Here is a 14436-nt window from a genome sequence, read left to right as displayed (position 1 = left end):
TCACATTTCCCTCCAGCCGGGAGAGGGGAGTCTCTCCAGCGCATGGTCCTCGCCTCACTACCCTCCTCCCACCTCATCACCTACTGACTCCACTCCTCCCCCATCCCGCCCCCAAGGGCCCCCACGTCCCTGTCCCTCTCAACTCGCTGGAGACGGACCCCATCTCCATTTATCCATCCTAGTCGCCTCACTGACCTCTCATCCCCGTCCCTCTCGCCCCACTGCCCCGTGGCCCCCATCCTCGCTCATCCACTCAGCTCCCTCCTCCTTAGCTCACCCTCACACCTCCATCCCTTCCTCTACACTGGGGCTGGATGAGACCCTCTCCCTGCTCATCCACCCAGGTCCCTTACCTGACACTGGGTCCAGGACCAGCCCTGCTCCCACGACTGCGCCCTGCCCTCCGATCCCGCCCCAACCGCGCCCCTGTCCCGCTCCCGCGCTGGACTGCGCCACCCCCCGCTGACCCCAGCCCGACCTCGTCCGGCCCCTGACTGCGCCCCGCCCCCGGCCGCGTCCCGCCCCCTGACCCCTCTCGGGCCCTGTGCTGCCCCAGGGCCGCCGTCGGCGCCGCGGGACCTGCAGTACAGCCTGAGCCGCTCACCGCTGGCGCTGCGGCTGCGCTGGCTGCCGCCTGCCGACTCGGGCGGCCGCTCCGACGTCACGTACTCGCTGCTGTGCCTGCGCTGCGGCCGCGAGGGCCCGGCGGGCGCGTGCGAGCCGTGCGGGCCTCGCGTGGCCTTCGTGCCGCGCCAGGCCGGGCTGCGGGAGCGTGCGGCCACTCTGCTCCACCTGCGCCCCGGCGCGCGCTACACGGTGCGCGTGGCCGCGCTCAATGGCGTCTCGGGGCCGGCTGCCGCCGCGGGAGCCACCTACGCGCAGGTCACCGTCTCCATTGGGCCCGGGGGTAAGGCCGCCCCGCGCTGGCACCTCCTCCCCCACCCTGAGAGAGTCTCGCTCCTCTGCGCCACTCATCCTCCCGAGGCCGCCCCCACAGCCGCTCACCCTGCTACAGCTCCACCAAATAAGCGACCGTCTGTGCAGTCTCTCAGCATCTCTCCAAGAGATGAAGAGACCGAAAAAAAACCCTGACCCCAGTGACCCCTCGCCAGGGTCCGCCACCTTCTCCAAGTGCCCCGGGAGGGATTGAGGTTGTAGGGATTCCTTGCTGCTGGGCCAGAGGGGACGTAAACATTTCGGTGAGTCTGCGGGAAGCCAGTGCGCGCTCCCCCTTTCTCCTGTCCACCTCGTCGAAAGCCACTGTCCCACAACCAACTCCGCTGTGTCACCCTTCTGATCAGAGAAAGAAAGATGGAAAGTCATCTTTGGCTTTCCCTTTTCGAAAGTTTCAATAGGAGGCAGAATCGTACTTTCTTCCCTTTTGTCTCAGAAAAAGGGGTCCTGTCGTGTGTAGCCCGCCGCGGTCTCTCGGCCTCAGTTTGGGTTTCGCTGTAGCACCACCCTGTTTTCTGGGGGCTGTGGCAAGGTAGGGTCAGACTGTGGGAGCGCACAGTCCACTGACCAGCGCATTGCTGAGTCTGGAAATGGAGTCAGACTGTGGGAGCGCACAGTCAACTGGCCGGCACATGCTGAGTCTGGAACTGAGATGAATAAATGACCATCAACCCTTTTTAGACTGCACCTTCCTCATTCTTGACATCTTTTTGATTGCCTCTCAGATGGGGTGTACCTTCAGGAGTCCTTCAGGCGTCCTTTGCTAGAAAGGTAACTGGGTGGTGTAATTTATGAGTCCTCACCTCTGAGGAGCTAGGTGGGTTTTCCACTCTACTTTCCTGTCTTGTGCGATCCCACTCCTCTGTTCCTCTGGCAGTTGCTTTGCAGAGAAGTCAGAAGCTAGGGTTATTTTTATTCCTTTGTAAGTAACTTTTATCAGTATTTGTACTCTTTTGTAAGTATACACACACATACAGGTTGGAATAATTTCCTAACCTACTGATGAAAACAAAAATTTAACCAATATGGATTTCTTCTGATGGAGTTTGGTTGGGACAGAGTAAACTTTTTGAGCTGCATCATTTTTTTTTCCTAGGAAAGTTTTCTTCATCTACTGCTTTGACTATAACTTCTGATAGTTTCAGTATGTCTCTTAAGAATATCTCTAAAGCTGGCTCGGCGCCTGTGACTCAGGCATCTAAGGCGCCAGCCACATACACCTGAGCTGGCAGGTTCAAATCCAGCCTGGGCCCGCTAACAACAATGATGGCTGCAACCAAAAAATAGCTGGCCATTGTGGCGGGTGCCTGTGGTCCCAGGTCCTTGGGAGATGGAGGCAGGAGGTTGTGAGCTTTGATGCCAGGGCACTCTACCCAGGGTGACAGCTTGAGGCTGTCTCAAAAAATAAAAAAATAATAAAATAAAAGAATATCTCTAAGGCTAAGGTTGTACATCCCTTTTCTGATTCTTAAATCTTGTCACTTCCTTTACTATTTTTAGCTCATAACCTATTTCCTTTGTCTTTTCAGAGAGATTTTCTGATTTGTCTGGTTTTCTAGGGTACAGTGGTGTCAACATAGCTCACTCCAACCTCAAACTCCTGGGCTCAAGTGATCCTGCCTCAGCCAGTTCTGTTTTTTACCATCTGCATTATAATTTAACATTTGCTAATGCATTTACATTTTTAAAAAGTCAACATAGAAAAATAAAAACACTATGATCCTATTATGCAGACATAAACAACGTAACATCTTGGAGTATATAGTTTCACTTTATGGCCCTCGGTAGAGTGCCATGGCGTTACACAGCTCACAGCAACCTTCAACTCCTGGGCTTAGGCCATTCTCTTGCTTCAGCCTCCCGAGTAGCTGGGACTACAGGTGCCTGCCACAATGCCCGGCTATTTTCTTGTTGCAGTCGTCATTGTTGTTTAGCTGGCCTGGGCAGCCTCGGTGTATGTGGCTGGCACCCTAACCACTGAGCTATGGGTGCCGAGCCTTCTTCTTCCTTTTTTTTCTTAGACAGGGTCTCACTCTGTTGCCCATGGCTACAGTGCCGTGGTGTCATAGCTCACAGCAACCTCAAACTTCTGGGCTCTAGGGATCATCTTGCCTCATCTTCCCTAGTAGCTGGGACTACAGGGGCCCACCAGCAAATCCAGCTAGTTTTTCTATGTTTAGTAGAGATGGGTCTCGCTCTTGCTCAGTCTGGTCTCAAACTCCCAAGTTCAAGCCTCAGCATCTTAGAGTGCTAGGATTACAGGCGTGAGCCACCATGCCCAGCACTTTTTCTGTCTTATTCTTTTGTTTTTGGTTTTTGGCCAGGGCTAGGTTTGAACCCGCCACCTCTGGCATATGGGACCGGCGCCCTACTCCTTGAGCCACAGGCGCCGCCCTGTCTTATTCTTTATATATATTTTTTAAGAGATAGGATCTTGGTTTGTCACCCAGATTGGAGTACAGGGGTATGGTCATCATAGCTCACTGCAGCCTCAAATACCTGGTCTCAAGGGATTCTCTCACCTTAACCCCCCAAGTGCCTGTGATTACAGGTAGGAACCACTAGGCCCAGCTCATACCCATATTTATACCCATATTTATAACTAACTACTATAAAATCCTTTTTTGTATAATAAAGTCAGATACTACGGGTTATGTACCACAAAACAGTGTTTTGGTCAATAGTGGATGACATTTATGATGGTAGTCCCTGAAGGTTATAATGGGCTGAGAAATTCCTATTGCCTAGTGATTTGTGTAACAGTTACCTACAGTCTTCAGCACAGTACCACGCTGTACACCTTTGTGGCCTAAGAGCAATAGGCTATATCATACAGCCCAGGTGTGTCGTAGGCTATACCGTCTAGGTTTGTGTGAGTACTCTCTTGTGATGTTCACACAAGAATTACCTAATGATGCATTTCTGGGAAAACATATCCTCTTTTGTTAAGTGACATATGACTGTATATGTAAGAATGATTTTTATCTGGGATTTCCTATTAACAGTCCTAACTGTTTTGTTGTAGATGGTTTTAAAAATCATATTGAGGGCAGTGCCCATACCTCAGTGGGTAGGGCGCCAGCCACATCCACCAGGGCTGGTGGGTTCGAACCCAGCCTGGGCCTGCTAAAACAACAACGAAAAGATGATATTGAGGAAATACTCTTCTGTTTCTATTTTATTAGTACAAATACTAAGCTTTTACTGACTGAAGGCTGTTCTGTGTTTGCTACTGTGCAATATGATTTTCTACATTAATTCATTACATAGAATGATACTCATTTTTCAAATGATGAAACGGGTTGGAGAGACCTAAGAGACTTCCTGTTCCTGGGTTTGTCTGCCCTTAAGCTGTATAATGCTTCTCCTTTCTACAGAATTTTTTTAAAAATTGAGAATGGAGGCTGGGCACTGTGGCTCATGCCTGTAATCCTAGCACTCTGGGAGACTGAGGCGGGTAGATTGCTTGAGCTCAGGAGTTTGAGACCAGCCTGAGGAAGATTAAGACCCCTGTTTCTAAAAATAGCCAGCCATTGTGGTGGGCGCCTGTAGTCCCAGCTACTCAGAAGGCATAGGCAAGTGGATCTCTTCAGCCCTAGAGTTTGAGGTTGCTCTGAGCTGTATCTCCATGGAACTCTACCGAGGGCATCAAAGTGAGACTCTGTCTCAAAAAAGAAAAGAAAACAAAACAAAACAAAAAAATAACCTGGGCTTGGTGGCTAATGCCTGTAATCCCAACACTCTGGGAGGGTGACGGGGGTGGATTGCCTGAGCTCATGGATTTGAGACCAGCTTGAGCCAAGCGAGATCCTGTCTCTAAAAATAGACAGGTGCCAGGCATTGTGGTGGGCGCCTATAGTCTCAACTACTTGGGAGGCTGAGGCAAGAGAATCTCTTGAGCCCAAGAGTTTGAGGTTGCTGTGAGCTATGACACTACAGCACTCTACTGAGGAAGACAAAGTGAGACTCTGTCTCAAAGAAAATAAATAAAGTAAAACAAAATAAAATGAAATGCTTCCTAAGCATTTTGAAGATGACAGCATTCTTTCCCCCTTTGACCTGTTGGTATGGTGAATTCTGTTAATGAATTTTTCAATGTGAGCTCTCTGCATTCCTGGATTATACCCTACTGGATATGAGTATATTATTCTTTTAATATTTTGCTGAGTTCACTTGCTTATATTTTAAGATTTTTTTCCATCTACATTTGTAAGAGAGATTAACACTTTTTATTATGTTCCTTGTCAAGTTTTGGCGCTATGCTAATGCTAGCTTTGGAAAAGGCATGAGTAAAAATTTTTTCTTTTTCTCTGCATTGAAACAGTTAAAATGGCACAATTACATATTTCTTCAGACATGAAAAACTGCCTGGGAAACTTTCTGGGCTCTGTACAGTTTTGGGAGAAAAAGTTGATGATACATTTTCAATCTTTTCTGTAATTTCTTTTTTTTTTTTTTTTGAGACAGAGTCTCACTATGTTGCCCTTGGTAAAGAGCTGTGGCGTCACAGCTCACAGCAACCTCTAAATCTTGGGCTTAACCAATTCTCTTGCCTCAGCCTCCCAAGGAGCTGGGACTACAGGCTCCCGGCACATCACCCAGCTATTTTTTGTCGCAGTTGTCATTGTTGTTTTAGCTGGCCGGGGCTGGGTTTGAACTGTAAGCCTCAGTGTATGTGGCCGATGCTGTAACCACTGTGGTACAGGCACCAAGCCCTTTTCTGTAATTTCTTGAATCAGTTTTATTAATTCATGCTTTCCTAGAAAATCTTTTGATGATCTTCATCTAATTTATTATTATAAATGCATATTTCAAAACTTCCTTATCTGGAGTGAACTCTGCTTTCTCTTTCTTCATGATGTGTGGTTTCTCTCTTTTTCATAGTTATTCTTGCCAGAAGTTAATTTTATTACTTATGAAAAAGAATCAGTTTTTTTTTAATTTTATTTTTTACTTTTTATTTTTTTTGAGACAGAGTCTCGCTATGTCACCCCCGGGAGACTGCCATGGCATCATAGCTCACAGCAGCCTCAAACTCCTGGGCTCAAGTGATCCTCTTGCCCCAGCCCCTCAAGTAGCTGAGACTACAGGAACCCACCACAATGCCTGGGCCTAGTTTTCAGAAAAAGGGTCTCTCTCTTGCTCAGGCTGGTCTTGAAGTCCTGAGCTCAAGGAATCCACCCACCCACCTTGGCTTCCCAGAGTGCTTAGGATTACAGGTGTGAGCCACTACAAGGCTAGGGTCTTGTTTTAATTTTTTAAACCTATGACTCTTGCTGAAATATAGCTTTGGTCACATCCAAGATATTTTTATACATATATCACTTTTTTTTTTTTGTAGAGATAGTCTCACTTTATCGCCCTCGGTAGAGTGCCATGGCATCACACAGCTCACAGCAACCTCCAATTCCTGGGCTTAGGCGATTCTCTTGCCTCAGGCTCCCGAGTAGCTGGGACTACAGGTGCCCGCCACAACACCCTGCTATTTTTTTTATTGTTGTTGCAGTTTGGCCGAGTCCGGGTTTGAACCCGCCACTCTCGGTATATGGGGCCAGTGCCCTACTCATCAAGCCACAAGCGCCGCCCACATATATCACACTTTAATACTGTACGGTTTTCTGAAGTGTGATTTATATACCAAAAAATTCACCTTCTAAATTGTACAATTCAGGCTCAGCACCTATAGCTCAGCAGCTAGGACACTGGCCACATACACCAGGGCTGGCGAGTTCAAACACGACCCAGGCCTGCCAAACAACAATGACAACTATAACAAAAAAAATAGCCGGGCATTGTGGCGGGTGCCTGTAGTCCCAGCTACTTGGGAGGCTGAGGCAAGAGAATCGCTTAAGCACAAGAGTTTGAGTTTTTTGTGAGTTGTGACGCCATGACATTCCATGGAGGGTGACATAGTGAGACTGTCTCAAAATAAAATGAATAAATTATACAGTTCAGTGGTTTTTCATAAATTCACATGGTTGTACAACCAGCACTATCTAATTCTAGAACATTTCACCACCCAAAAAGGAAACCCGTTAACAGTTACTTCCCATTCCCCCCACCCCTTCCAGCTCCTAGTAACCATTCATCTACTTTCATTTCTATGGATTTATCTATTCTGGGCATTTCAATACATAGAATTATACAGTATGTGAACTTTCATGTCTAGCTTCTTTCGTTTGGCGTAATCATTTCAGGGTTTATCAGTGCTGTAGCTTGTCTCAGTGATTCATTTCTTTTTACGGTTGAATTATGAGCCCTTTGCATGGATGTGCCACATTTTGTTTCTCCATTCATCAGTTGATGGACACTGGGCTGTTTCTAACATTTTGGCTATTATGAATAATGCCGTTGTGACTATTCATGTACAAATTTTCATGTGGCTATGTTCATTTCTCTTGGATGTATACCTAAGAGTAGAATTGCTAAGTCATATGGTTATGACTGAACTGTGTCCCACCTAAATTCATAGGTTGAAACCCTCCCCCTCAGTGGGACTATATGTGGAGATAGTGCCATTGAGGATGTGATTAAAGTTAAAGAGGTCATAAAGGGGGGCCCAAATCCTATAAAGACTGGTGTCCTTATAAGAAAAGGAAGAGACATCAGAGGTCACTCATTCTCTGTCTACATGTGCGCAGAGGGAAGGTCATGTGAGGACACAGCGAGCAGGTGGCCATCTGCAAGTCAGGAATAGAGCCCTCCCCAGAAGGAGAATCTGCTGGCATCTGGATCTCGGACTCTAGCCTTCAGACCTGTGAGGAAATTAGCTTTGGTTATTTAAGCTGTCCAGTCTATAGTATTTTGTTATGGTAACCTGAGCTGAATAATAAGCCTGGTAACTTTTTCACTTTTTGAGGAATTGCCAACTGTTTTTCCAAGCAGCTGTGTCATTTTACATTCCTACCTGCACAGTACGAGGATTCTAGGTTTTTCACATCCTCGCCAACACTTGCTGTCTTTTTGACTATATCCATCCAAGTGGATATGAAGTAGCATCCCATGATTTTCATGGCCCTAATGACTAATGATGCTGAACATCTTTTCATGTGGTGGGTTTTCTTTTTGTCATTAAGTTCTAAGTTACAGATATAGACATTCTGGATAGAATTGTACCAGACCCTTGTGTTAGTTTCCTAGGGCTGTTGTAACAAGGTTCAAAACACTGGGTGGCTTAAAACAAAAGAAGTACATTGTCCACAGTTTTAGAGGCTGGAGGTCTGAGCTTAACATGTCAGCAGGGCCGTGCTATGATCATACTGGGGGAGAATCCTTCCTTGCTCTTCCAGTGTCTGACATTTGCTGGGCAGGGCATTCTTCAGCTTATAGATCCATCATGTCAGTCACATGGCCATCTTCCCCTTGTGTTTCTTCATCCTCCCACATCATCATCTCTCTGTGTGTCTGTGTCCAAATTTCCCCTTTTAATAAAGACATCAGGGCCAAGTACAGTGGCTCATGCCTGTAATCCTAGCACTCTGGGAGGCTTGGGTGGGAGGATCCCTTGAGCTCAGGAGTTGTAGACCAGTCTCAGCAAGGGCAAGACACGTCTCTACTAAAAATAGAAAAATTAAACAGTCACAGTGGAGGGCACCTGTAGTCCCAGCTATTCAATAAGCTGAGGCAGTAAGATCCCTTGAAAACACCTGAGTTTGAGGTTGCTGAGGCCACAGCACTCTAGCCAGGGACAACAAAGTGAGACTCTGTCTCAAAAAAAAAAAACAAGAAAAGAAAAGACCATAGTCATATTGGGTGAAGACTGTGGCCCTGGGTAGAGTGAAGTGACATCACAGCTCACAGCAAGCTCCAACTCCTGGGCTCAAGTGATTCTCCTGCCTCTGCCTCCCAAGTACCTGGGACCACAGGTGCCCCCACAATGCCAGGCTATTTTTTGGTTGCAGCCGTCATTGTTCTTTGGCGGGCCAGGCTGGATTTGAACCTGCCAGCTCAGGTGTATGTGGCTGGTGTCCTAGCCACTTGAGTCACAGGCGCCAAGCCTCCTTCTTATTTTCTACTTGATTGAGACTGAGAAAGGTTTAAGTTTCCCATTCTGCTTCTGATTTTGTTAATATCCCTTGTATTTGTAATGCATTTTCTTTTAAATATTTTAATTTTGCTAATGTACTTTTAGTTTCTACACAGGTCATTTTTCACTTTCTCTCTTTTAATCTCATTTCATCTTGTTTCTTTCTTTTTTTTTTGAGACAGAATCTCACTATGTCACCCTCAGTATGGTGACACAGCTATGGTGTCACAGCTCACAGCAACCTCACACTCTTGGGTTTAAGCAATTCTCTTGCCTCAGCCTCCCAAGTAGCTGGGACTACAGGTGCCCACCACAATGCCCAGCTATTTTTTTGTTACAGGTGTCATTGTTTGTTAGCTGGCCTGGGCTGGGTTTGCCTTGCCAGCCCCTGGTGTATGTGGCCAGCACCCTAACCACTGAGCTATGGGTGCTGAGCCTCAGCTCATCTTGTTTCTTTTTCTTCTCCACCTGTTTTCTCTTATGGCCTCTTGTACCTGTTTGGAGGCTGGATTTTCTTTTCTTTCTTTCTTTCTTTTTGAGACAGAGTCTCACTGGTCACCCTTGGCAGAGTGCTGTGGCATCACAGCTCACAGCAACCTCAACCTCTTGGGCTTAAGCAATTCTCTTGCCTCAGCCTCCCAAGTAACTGGGAGTACAGGCACCCACCACAACACCGGCTATTATTTTGTTGTAGTTGTCATTGTTGTTTGGCAGGCCTGGGCTGGGCTCAAACCCGCCAGCCCTGCTGTATGTGGCTGGTGCCCTAACCACTGAACTACAGGTGCGGAGCCTGGAGGCTGTATTTTCATTTTTTCTTGAAGATGACAGATAGTATCCTTATTTGTTCCTCTATCATACTAAATTACTTCTAAAAATCTCCTCCTGAGTCTTTAGAATGATGTTCCCTTATTCTGAAATATTTTTTTTTTTTTTTTAGAGACAGTCTCACTTTGTCACCCTCGGTAGAGTGCCGTAGCATCACAGCTCACAGCAACCTCCACCGTCTGGGCTTAGGCGATTCTCTTGCCTCAGCCTCCTGAGAAGCTGGGATTACAGGCGCCCGCCACAACGTCTGGCTATTTTTCTGTTGCAGTTTGGTTGGGCCAGGCTCGAACCCACCACCCTCAGCATATGGGGCTGGCGCCCTACTCACTGAGCCACAGGTGCCGCCTTGAAATATTTTTTCATATGCCCAATTTTGTGGTGTTTTCTGTTCACATGTTCTTGAACAAGGAGATAGCTGGTGTTTGCCAAAAAAAAAAAAAGAAAGAAAGAAAAGGAAAGGAAATAAATATGTAAATTGTCATTTGATTGGTTGTGAGTCTTTCAGAGTCCTTCAGCTGCAAGTAACAATAAACCTCAGTTCACACTTAAGTCCAAATCTTATGTGATTTCGTAGCTCACATATAAAGGATATTGTTAGAGGTTAATTCAGCAGCTCAAAAATATCTTCAAAGTTCTTTCTTTCTACTCTGCCATCCTTTTTTTCTGAGACAGTCTCACTCAGTTGCCCTTTGATTGAGTACCGTGACATTACAGCTTACAGCAACTTCTAACTTGTGGGCTTAAGTGATCCCCTTGCCTCAGTGTTCTGAGTAGCTGGGACTACGAGCACCCACCACAATGCCCAGGTATTTTTAGAGATAGGGTCTTGAGCTTGCTCGGGCTGGTCTCGAACTCCTGAGGTCAAGCAATCCAGCTGCCTCAGCCTCCCAGGGTGTTAGGATTACAGGCATGAGCCACTGTGCCTGGCCACTGCTCTGCCATTCTTATCATGTAGGCTGATTCCCTCCCAGTGGCAAGTTGTGTACAGCATCTCCAGACATCACATCTTTACCATCCACCAGCAGAAAAAGAACTATTTCTTCTTTGTAGGTTTCTTTGCTCAGTGCCTGTGGTTTCGGCACCAGCCACATACAACAAAGTTAATGGGTTCTAACCCAGCCCAGGTCAGCTAAAACAACAATGACAACTGCAACAAGAAATAGGCAGGTGTTGTGGTGGGCACCTGTAGTCAAAGCTACCTGGTTGGCTGAGGCAAGAGAATTGCTTAAGCCCAAGAATTTGAGGTTGCTGTGAGCTGTGATGTCATAGCACTCTACTGAGGGTGATGCAGTGAGACTGTCTCGAAAAATAAAAAAAAAAAAGAAAGAAAAGAAAAAAAAGAAAAAACCTTTCCCAGAATCCCTTAGCTTAAAACAACCAGAATTTACCCAAATCATCCATGAGGAGACAGTAGACTCTGAATCAAGAATTGGACTCAGCCAGCAGGGAAATGGGACAAGACCTTTGAATAGGTTTCCAATACCGTCTGCTGGACCCTTGGCTCACTTGGGTGCTGGCTGAATCTCATTACAAATCTACAGCTGGAGAACAGGTGCTTGGTCTCAATTTTTAGCTTCATTTTCAGAATTTATCAAACTTTCATCTAATCTATCTCTTTGGGGCTGAAATGGAAGCATGTCCTACCTCTATATCCTGGCTGGCCAATGCTTTCTACAAATGTAGTTCAAAAAATGACATTTCTAGCTCCTCCTATCTCTGCCTCCCATCTATAGCTACAAGGGACTGTGTTGCTTCCTAGGATGCTTCCTCACTCCTCTTCTGAGAGCTGCCCTCTTGAAGTGAATTTAGGCAGAGAGGCACTCCTGGGGGATAGGGAAGAGCACTTTTCCTCAAAAGCAGCCCTGCAGTAGAGTGATGCCTGTGCATTGTACAGTTGACAAAAACCTTGCTGTTTTTAAAGCGTCAGATACTGAAGGGAGGAATAAAAGATTTTTCAAGTTATTTTTAGAATGGAGGCCATGCCACTCTGTGGGCAGTGTAGCCTGGGGGTTCATTATAATTCCACTTTTGATCTAGTTCCACTGGCTTTATCATAAGTATGCCACTCCACGCACCGGCCCCCATTGTGGTGATCAGTTGTCAAGACCAGCTTGTGAGGCTGGGCGCAGTGGCTCACGCCTGTAATCTTAGCACTCTGGGAGGCTGAGGTGGGTGGATTGCCCTGAGCTCACAGGTTCGAGAACAGCCTGAGCAAGAGCAAGAGCAAGACCCTGTCTCTAAATATAGCCAGGTGTTATTGGGGGCGCCTGTAGTCCCAGCTACGTGGGAGGCTGAGGCAAGAGAATCACTTGAGCCCAAGAGTTTGAGGTTTCTGTGAGCTATGACACCAAGGCACTCTACAGGGTGACAAAGTGAGACTCTGTCTCCAAAAAAAAAACAAAAACAGCTTATGGTGATGATGTCAGTTTTCAACTATTTCTGTGTGTTCACATTTTCTTTGGAGTTTGGGAGAGACTTGGGGTGGGGGCTGCTCCACGGATACCATTTAAGATTAGAAGCCACGTTCATGCACTCAGCAAGACTGAGCCATTTGTGCCCTATCTCTGCTCCTATGCCCCATGCTATCGGGTACCTACTTTACTCGGTCCTGAGAAGCCACCAGGAACCTTCACATGGGCATTTTGGATCATCATCTTACCTGTATCTTCCCGCACATGACGCTGCTGACCACTGTGTCCTCTTACTGGTAATCTTGTGCTGAGTACCAGTTGTGTGTCAGGGGTTGTGCTTATCCCTTCGTAAATGTTATTTCATAAAGTTTGCACAGCTGGCCTATGAAGTGTTTTCAATGTTTCCATTTTACACAGGAGATATCTGAGGTGCAGAGAGTGAAATCACTTGTTTATGGGTCAACTAATAACCAGAAGAAGGAGGCAGGAACTTTTTTTTTTTTTTTGGTTGTTTTTGGCCGGGGCTGGGTTTGAACCCGCCACCTCCAGCATATGGGACCTGCGATCTACCCCTTTGAGCCACAGGCGCTGCCCTTTTTTTTTTTTTTTTTTTTTTTTAATAGTTTCTCTCTGTTGCTCCAGGCTAGAATGCCGGGGCACTACCCAGCTCACAGCAAGGTTCAAACTCCTGGGCTCAAGTGATCCTCCTGCCTCAGCCTCCTAAGCATCTGAGACTACAGGCACCCACAACAACACCCGGCTAATTTTTCTTTTCTTTTCTCTCTTTCTTTTTTTTTTTTTGTAGAGACAGAGTCTTACTTTATCGCTCTTGGTAGAGTGCCGTGGTGTCACACAGCTCACAGCAACCTCCAACCCTGGGCTTAGGCGATTCTCTTGCCTCAGCCTCCCGAGTAGCTGGGACTACAGGCACCCGGCTATTTTTTGTTGCAGTTTGGCCGGGGCCCTATTTGAACCTGCCACCCTCAGTATATGTGGCTGGCGTTCTACCCACTGAGCCACAGGCACCGCCCTAATTTTTCTATTTTTAGTAGAGACAGGGTCTTGCCAATCTTGAACTCTTGAATTCAAGGGATCCTCCTGCCTCTGCCTCCCAGAGTGCTAGGATTACAGGGGTGAGCCACCATGTCTGGCTAGGAGGGAACCTTCTTAAATGTTCTCTCCTCTGGGCTTCTGTAACCTTACTCTTCCCTGGTTTTCCTCCTGCCTTCTGGCTCCTCCTTTTTAAACTCCTCTTCCTTTGCTCCTCTCTTAAATATTGGTGTTTCTCAGGTTTATTTCCTAAAACATTTTCCTCTTTCTCTATGTATTTTCCTTGGGCAGTTTCATCCAGTCACCCTGTTTTTTGTTTTTTGTTTTTTTTTAAGAGACAAAGCCTCAGTCTGTCACCCAGGCTAGAGTGCAATGGCATGATCGTTGCTCACTGTGACATCAAACTCTTGGGCACAAGCAATCCTCCAGGCTCAGCCTCCCCAATACGACTATAGGCCTGCACCATCATGCACAGCTAATTTTTTCTATTTTGTATAGTTGGGATCTTGCTACATTGGCCAGGCTGGTGGCAAACTACTGGCCTCAAGCAATCCTCCCACCTCAGCTTCCCAAAATGCTAGGATTACAGGTGCGAGCCACCATACCTGGCCTTTTTTTCTTTTATTTCTTTTTCTTACCTAATTGCTCTGCCAAGAGCTTCCAGTGTTATGTTGAATAAAAGTGGTGAGGGTGGGCATCCTTACCTTTTTCCTGATGTTAGAAGGAAAGCTTCTAGTCTTTCACCATCGAGTATGATGTTCATTGCAGACTTTTCATGTGTGGCCTTTATTACATTGGGGTGATTTCCTTTTATTTCTAGTTTGTTGAGTATATTACTTCTTATTTTATGTATGTTAGCTCAGTATGAGCTAATGTAGTTGCTATTTACCAGACTGTTGGAATAGTTAAGTAGCTGGTTTCTCTGCCTCTAAATGCTGTTTCCAAACCACAGAAAGCATAGACAGAGCCAGGGGGATTGGAACCAGCCACTGTAAGGGAAGCTGGGGTTCAGGGGTTGGAGAGGCCGGCAGGAGGCCTGATGCTTTCTGCTTAAGGAGGCAGTGCCGTAGAGGGCTGTTCTGGGAGGGGCCTGCCTTTGACCACGCCCCTCACGCCGTCCCTAGCGGGGAACCAACACCTTAGACCACGCCCCAGGTCCTTAACCCCGCC

The 14436-nt window shown here is 46.8% G+C and overlaps 1 protein-coding gene across 4 annotated transcripts in view; it reads left to right on the top strand.

Moving 5' to 3' along the window:
- The window catches only part of EPHA10 (EPH receptor A10), a 43937-nt gene that overhangs the window by 11633 nt on the left and 17868 nt on the right, over positions 1-14436 (top strand). For all 4 annotated transcript variants that reach the window (XR_008377002.1, XR_008377003.1, XM_053577172.1 and 1 more), the window contains exon 5: positions 557-907. Coding sequence is in view for 2 of the 4 variants with exons in the window: in XM_053577172.1 (XP_053433147.1) it covers positions 557-907 (351 nt within the window). In the remaining 2 variants the exon portion in view is untranslated. The remainder of the gene's footprint in view (positions 1-556; positions 908-14436) is intronic.

Source organism: Nycticebus coucang, chromosome 22, assembly GCF_027406575.1.
Source record: "Nycticebus coucang isolate mNycCou1 chromosome 22, mNycCou1.pri, whole genome shotgun sequence".
Taxonomy (NCBI): domain Eukaryota; kingdom Metazoa; phylum Chordata; class Mammalia; order Primates; family Lorisidae; genus Nycticebus; species Nycticebus coucang.
Note: the sequence above shows the minus strand (reverse complement) of the source record. Positions and strands in the feature narration are given on the sequence as shown.